Source organism: Pteropus alecto, unplaced genomic scaffold, assembly GCF_000325575.1.
Source record: "Pteropus alecto unplaced genomic scaffold, ASM32557v1 scaffold271, whole genome shotgun sequence".
In the NCBI taxonomy this organism is placed as follows: Eukaryota; Metazoa; Chordata; class Mammalia; order Chiroptera; family Pteropodidae; genus Pteropus; species Pteropus alecto.
In genome coordinates, this window is record NW_006430730.1 from 627,779 (window position 1) to 634,796 (window position 7,018).

Here is a 7,018-nt window from a genome sequence, read left to right on the forward strand (position 1 = left end):
GCATTACTCTCTGCGATCCCTTTACACCAGGTCTGGACCCCATCATGGAGCAAGACTGGCTGGTACGCCCCTCTCAAGCCCGCTATTAGGCAGGGCGAGTGGAAACACTGGCGTAGGCCGCGCCCCCGGGGTTCCGAGGGCGGATGCTGCAGGGTAGGGCGGAGGATGACGCTGCTGAAGACCAGCCAATAGCCTGGCGTGGCGTGCGTTGCCTGGGCGACCGCAGCCCGCCCCTTCAGCGCCCCTGTCCTCCCGCCCCCCGGCCCCTCCGCAACACTTTACCTTACAGTCCCCTTCCTGATCTTTAGGACTCCTCAGCATGTCCTCTGGTGGCCGGTCCCTCCCGCATCCGCCTGACGCTCCCCCATCCCGCCTATTTCAGGATGGCACCTCCACTGTTGGAGACTCGCTTATGGCTTCCTACTACCCTAGTGACAAAGTTCAAACTCCTTACTTTTGCCACAAAGACCCTCACGGTCTGGCCTGATGCACACTCCTCCTTGCTCCCTACTATCCTGTCACACCAATTCACTTTCAGTTCTAAAATGGCTTCAAGAGCCCTCCAACACCACGAACACAGAGATTTTGTCTGTTTTCTTCCCTGCCTTATCCCAAGTGCCTACAACAATGCCAGGTACATAGCAAGTACTCAAAAATGAGAATAACAGGGTAAAAGGAGTCAAATATATGGTAAGGGATGGAAACTAAAAATTTGGCGGTGGGCACACAATAGAGTATTCAGATATCGAATTAGTGTCATATAACTGAAATTTATATAATGTTACTAATCAATGTTACCTTAATAAAACAAATTAATTTTTTTAAAAAAGGGTTTCTGGATCTTTTAACTTGTTTCCCCATTCTGATAATACCCCCTCAATTCCCAGGCTGCCTCTCTTCAGAACTCATCTCACAGGTTTCCTCCTCCTGGAAGCCCTCCCTGATGCTCTAGGGTAGGTTGGCTCCCACGGTGTCCTGTGCTTCTCCCATTGCAGCCCCGCCCATGCCTCCCCCATCTTCACCTGAGCTGTTACTGTCTGGACTGTGGGCCCCCTGAGGACAGGTACCAAGGTTATCTCCATCACCCACTCACTGCTTGGCGGGCAGAAATAAAACAGTGCTAGTGCCCTGAAAATCTGAACCAGGAGTGCCCCATTCCCACAAGTTTTCACCAAGGGGTGGGGAAGGCAGTTTTTTCCAGGCTACCTCAGACTAGTTCTCACCACTTTGGAATATGCAACCAAGTCATCCTGTTTGCAGAAGCAGTCTAAGATTGGGATGGACTTTGTGGGGGGTGGTTAGGGGTGGGTGTTGGGGGGTAGGCAGGGAGAGGCTGGAGGTAGGAAGAGAGGAGTGGCTTGCTCACGCCTGGGAAAGATAACTCCAGGGAACAAAAGCAGAGGACAGTAGATTCCAGGGGGACATGATTAGGACGGGCAATTCTTCCCCTTCCAGCTTCCAAACCTACCCCTCCTCCAGGGTCCTCATTACACTGTAACCCAGTTCCTAGGTTACAGGCTTAGGTTTCTTCCTGGATGCCGCGGTCCCCTCCCCCATGGATGGTCCACTCAGGCTCTGCCCACTCTGAGCTCCCAGCCTCCACTCTTGCACCCCTCCCACCCACCTTCACACAGTAGCCAAGGGAAGCTTAACAAAACACAAACCTGACTGTGCCCTCTCTCCATCTCTCCCCTGCTCTACTCTTTGCATAAAACCTCAAAATAAGGATTGACTCTGCACAATTAGCATCTATGGAACAGCCTCTTGGGTTGACCACTCTTCACCTCTGAGAGAAGTATTAACTGTAGGGGACAGATTTTAGTTCGAAGGGGCCAAGTGCTCTCCAGCCTCCTGGCCTTTGCTCATGAGGTTCCTTCTGCCTGGAATGCCATCATGCCTTAGGACCTTCTGGCTCATTCTTACCAAAACAGGTTCAGGTGGGACATCCCCTTTTTAACAGAGCCTTGTTTGCTCCCTGCGCTGAGTCAGGTACCCACCCACTCTGGGGTCCCATAGCCCTCTGTACTTCCTCCATTGGAGCCCTGGCCACTGTGGGTTGTCACTGTCGGGTGCAGGCTGTCTTCCCCACCAGACTGTGAGATCTGTGAAGGCAAGGCTCATGGCCGTCTTGGTCACCACTGGACCCTCGGTCACCACTAGGTCACTAGCACAGGGCTGGGTGCAGAGCGATGACTCAATGAACTGTTGCTGAGGAAAGAATGAAGGAAAATATCACACAGAGGACAGACAGAGACACCGAGATACCTAGACAAAGCCAGAGCTGGATCTTTTAGAATAATCTGAAGCTCTTGGCTCAAAATTTATTGCTCCCTTCCTCTGTTCTTCATTTCCCAGGATGCTATCCTGCTGGATAGGGACAGAGCCCTAGTCATACTTGTGGGAAGGGTAGGCATTGTGCCCGTCATACTCATCGGTGGTGAGGCAGCGCAGCATGAAGTGGCCCAGGTCATGTTTGGAGATGACCCTTGAGGGCCCATGTCCATTCAGGGTCACTGAATAGGCCCCGGTCAGTGGCTGGTCTCCTGCGAAGTAAGGACAGAAGGGCTGGGTGAAGCAGATGTCCTTTCCCACCCCTAACACATGTTCACTTCAATGACAGTCCCAGGGTGCCTAACGTGTGCCCAGCCTGAATGGTATAAGGACCAACAATGTGTGAGACCCTTCCCATGTGCAGGGCGCTAACTATCCCCTTTACTTCATTTGTCTGACAAATCCTGACTGATAACCTATTATATGTCAGGTGCTGGGCACCCAGCAAGGGACAAGGTATGACTCTCTGCCTTTAGCATGCGGACATTCACCAGATAAAGGCAACTAATAAGATAAGAAAGTAAAACAGACTACATGTTAGATGCAGAGAAATAAAGCAGAGAATGGGCTAGAAACTGTTTATTAACTATTTCACAAGGGGGGACACTGAATCTTAGAGAGAGGAAGTTATCTCCCAGTGTCAAAGGCTAGATCTGCTCTGGGTTACTCCGTCTGGCCGCTTTCCTTCCTCTGGACCCCTCTGGGAGGACTAAGTGACACGTCACAGGTGTGGGTCTGCAGTTTAGAGGCAGCGGAAGAGCAGACACATTTTCCTGACCTTGTGAATTTGGAGCTGGTGTGTCCTGATGCCAAGGGTACAACTAGGTCTTAGTGGGGAGAGCAGACAGGCATGACTTGGCTGTTACAAGAGTATCTAGTGGTTGCGTTACAATAATTTAAAAATAAAACCTGTCAGTGACCAAGCTAATATAGGGATCAAATGAAGTACGGACAATTTGGAATCCTGTGCAATAAGAAACACACACTTTTACTTGCGTGGCGTTCTTACCAAAAAAATGCTTAATCTGAATCTGTAGAAAATAACCAGAAAGATCCAGAAAGTGGGACATTCAAAAAAACACCAGGCCTGTTTAATTTTATGAGAAATAGCAAAAAAAGGAAAAAGATATGGAGGATTGTTCCAGATTAAAGGTGACTTGGTAACTAATCACAGTGGCTGATCCTCGATTGGATCTTGATTTGGGGAGGAAGGAGAGATTAAAAGATATTTTTTGACAATTGGGTAAATTTGATTCTAATGACATGATAGATTTCATGTCATTTTCCTTGGTGCAATAATGGTCCTGTGGCTCCTACACAAATATTTTTCTTCTCGGAAGATGCTCATCTGAGGTTCTAGGAGTGAAGTGTGACAATGTCTAAAACTTACTCTCAATGGTTCAGTCAAAAATACTATTATATATATATATATATATGTGTGTGTGTGTATGTTCAGCTATAAACATGGGAAATGCTAATAAAACAGAATGATGCTCACATTGAAAAAACTCTTATGCCTCGAAATTAGAAAAAATAAATATTTGTCTTTATTAACAATTATATTTATTAGCAATTATATTTATATTTCTTCTCTGTTCTGTTCACAGAGCCTTTCAAACCCTATGGCATGGAGGTATGAGAACTTAGGCCATGTTTTGCAAAATGGTGAAAAACCAGTTTTTAAAAAAATTAAGCAAACAGGGAAAAATGTTAAAATCTGAACCTAAATGAAGAGTTTATAGATATTTCTAAATCTTTAATTCCTTCAACTTTTATGGAGGTGTCAGTTTTCACATACACACACACATACGAAAAAAGAAAAACTAAAAAAGTACTCTGTTTTAAAACACTTTTAGGCACGACCTCTCTGGGTACTTAATTCAAACTTTAGGTCAGGAAGTAATATGATGAACCCTTCTTACAGATGAGGAAACTGAGGCTCAGATCTAGCCTTTTCACCCAGCTTCTCCACCAGGGAGCTTCACTGCTGATTCTGGTCCCAGTGGGGTCCTCATATAGACCCCTTTATTTATTTTATTTTTATTTTTTTCACACCCGTTTAGCTGAACCTGAACGCTGAACTTCTTAGGTGTGTCGGCCCTCCTCCTGAAGGCTGAGGACAAAGCAGAACTATTCCTCCAGTGGGCACAGAAATATGAAGATACAAGTGCTTGAACTTTAGGCCTTACCCCTCACTGCACAAAGGCATCTCCTTAGAGAGTCTATGCCTCGCCATATTTTACTGTTTCTTCATTCACTGGAGCTCTGCTCACCAGTAACAGCCGTCATCTAACTTTCTTTGTCTCCCCTGCTATATAAGTAGCATGAGACTCTAACACCAGTGCTCGCAGTGGTAGCCAGGCCCACAGTTCAAATGCAAGAGACATTTGTTGAATGACTGGCTCTCTCCCTGTGTTTGACTCTGTGTTGCTCAGTGTGGATTCCAGACCCGGGAAGGGAACGAGGCGCGGGTGTAGTTTACGGGTCCCCCCCAGAGCACCACCGTGAGAGGTGGTTCTCCTCTATTCGTTCATCCGACAAACATTTATTGAGCATCTACTACTCGACTCTAAGAACATGGCTGTGATTCAAACAAGAGCCGCGCTGCCAAAGAACTGACATCCTCGTGAGGGAGGCACACACTAAGAAGATAAAGAAAGAAAAGATGTGATGTGTGTGAGGAAGCGGAAGTCCCCTTCCTTTGAATATGAACAGAGGGCAGGGGAGGCCTGTGCTGGTATTCCAGTGACCGTCGGCAGGCATCACCACCTCCAGTCCCTGGGGAAGCCATCCACACGACTCCACTCCCAGCTACTGAGCAACCGCAGGCGAGAACCCAGAACTGAGACGGACGGTCATGATAAATGCGGGTGGTTTTACATTTCTAAATTTTAGGAGGCTCGTTCAACAGCGATAACTGAAAAGTATGTTAGAAAGGAGAATAAAATCAAGCAGGAAAGAGGATAGGAAGTGTGGGGAGAAGGTTTGCAATTTTTGACTGGCCAGGCAAGGCCTGGTGGTTGTCCCCAGAGGATGGGAGGGGGCGGGCTGGTGGCAATCCCGCTGCTGGGTCCCAGCCTCACTCACCTATGTGGGGCGGCATCACGGCCACGTACTTCAGGCCCGAATTCTGCAGTACCTTGTGCATCCGGATGTGGTCATTGGTCACATCCTGCAGTCGTGGGGGCACCTTGGCCGGGTCCCATAGCAGGAAGGCTGGGGGGACACAGGGCAGGGTCAGCCAAGGCTTGAGGACAGCCTGGCCAGGCCCGCAATCTGCTAAGTTTGTAACAGGACAAAACCCCACAGGGGGTCACCGCCGCCTGTCAGTTGTTCTAGGCCTAGCCGTGGGAGTTGGCCTGGCCCCTGTCTCTCTCTAACGGCCCCCATAAGAGTGGAGCACTTCTCGCCCCATGTGGTCCTGTCCACTTCACCTCCCACCTAGGCCATGGCAGCAGCCTCCTCCTTGGTCTCCCTGCCCTTGGCCCCCATATGCAGCCAGAAGGGGCCTGGGAACATCCGGAGGCTCCGGAGCTCATCAGTGGCTCCCTGTCACTCAGGGTGAAAGCAAAGTCCCCGCCAGGCCCCACGTGATCCAGCCCCATCAGCCCTCTGACCTCACCACCCAACACTCCCCGCTCCACTTGCTCTGCTGCAGCCACGCTCCGGCCCCATAGCCTTCGCAGCTGCTGATCCCTCCGCCCGGAGTCCCGTTATCTCGCCTAGCAGCCCTCCCTCATATTAGCTCCCTCCTTGCGTGTGATGAAACAGAGGTGAGGGTTGAGGGCCCTGGAGACAGCCAGCCAGGTTTTACAAGCCAGCTCTGCCAGCAGCCGTCTGTCTGCGTGACCTTGGGTAAGCCAAGGGACCTGCACTGCCTCCACTCTCCTAGGTATACAAGGGAGACCGAACAGCTGCCCTTTCCTGAGCATCTGCTACGTGCCACAACTGTAAGTACTCAGAAGGGTTTGTGAGGATGAAGTGGCATTCATTCCAAAGGTGCTTGGATGGTGCCTAGAACACAGTAAGTGCTCAATAAACTCTCTGTTAGCATTAACTGCTCATGCTATGCAGCTTGGATCATTCTGGGCAACTATTTGTTTAGTGTCCATCTCTCCATAAATGGGGAGGTCATAAATGAGTAGAGACCGGGCTATGTATCCACAGCCCTGTCGCTTCCTCTAGAAGGCTCTTCTTGACCTTGTCTCTGCTGGGTTAGGCTCCCCGTCTTGGCTTCCCCATCCTGGCCCTGAGCCCTCTGCCTGGACCCCTATCCCAGCCCTGACTACTGTGGCCTGTCACTGTTTGATGATGGCTCTGTTTACTACTTCCCTGACATCTGTGAGACTTGTGAGTATAGGGCCCAGGGCTGTACTGGTCACCACTGTGTCTCTAGCATATCCTGGCAGGGTTCAGGCACACAAACGGTGCTCAATAAATACACAGTAACTTGGGATGGCTCCAATACCACCTTGCAGAGGCCCCTGGGCTGCCTGTCCAGTGCCCACCCCTCACCCTTCAGCCCCATCCCTGTGACCCTACCACCCACCCGAGGTGCAGGCCACGACCTTGTCCACACCATGGGCCTTCATGGCTGCCACAATATTCTGGGCACCCTCGGACATCACTGTGGTAGGACCTTAGAGGGGACAGAGAGTGGCTGTCACTGGCGGGCGGCGGCGGTGGC

The 7,018-nt window shown here is 50.1% G+C and overlaps 1 protein-coding gene across 1 annotated transcript in view; it reads right to left on the reverse strand.

Moving 5' to 3' along the window:
- Positions 1–2,262: 2,262 nt before the first annotated feature.
- BLVRB (biliverdin reductase B) overlaps positions 2,263–7,018 on the reverse strand; it is an 11,913-nt gene continuing 7,157 nt past the window's right edge. Inside the window, exons 3-5 of the mRNA XM_006905416.3 lie at positions 6,881–6,970; positions 5,419–5,547; positions 2,263–2,543 (exon numbers count right to left, since the gene is read on the reverse strand). Of these exons, the coding sequence (XP_006905478.1) occupies positions 2,386–2,543; positions 5,419–5,547; positions 6,881–6,970 (377 nt within the window). The 3' untranslated portion in view covers positions 2,263–2,385. The remainder of the gene's footprint in view (positions 2,544–5,418; positions 5,548–6,880; positions 6,971–7,018) is intronic.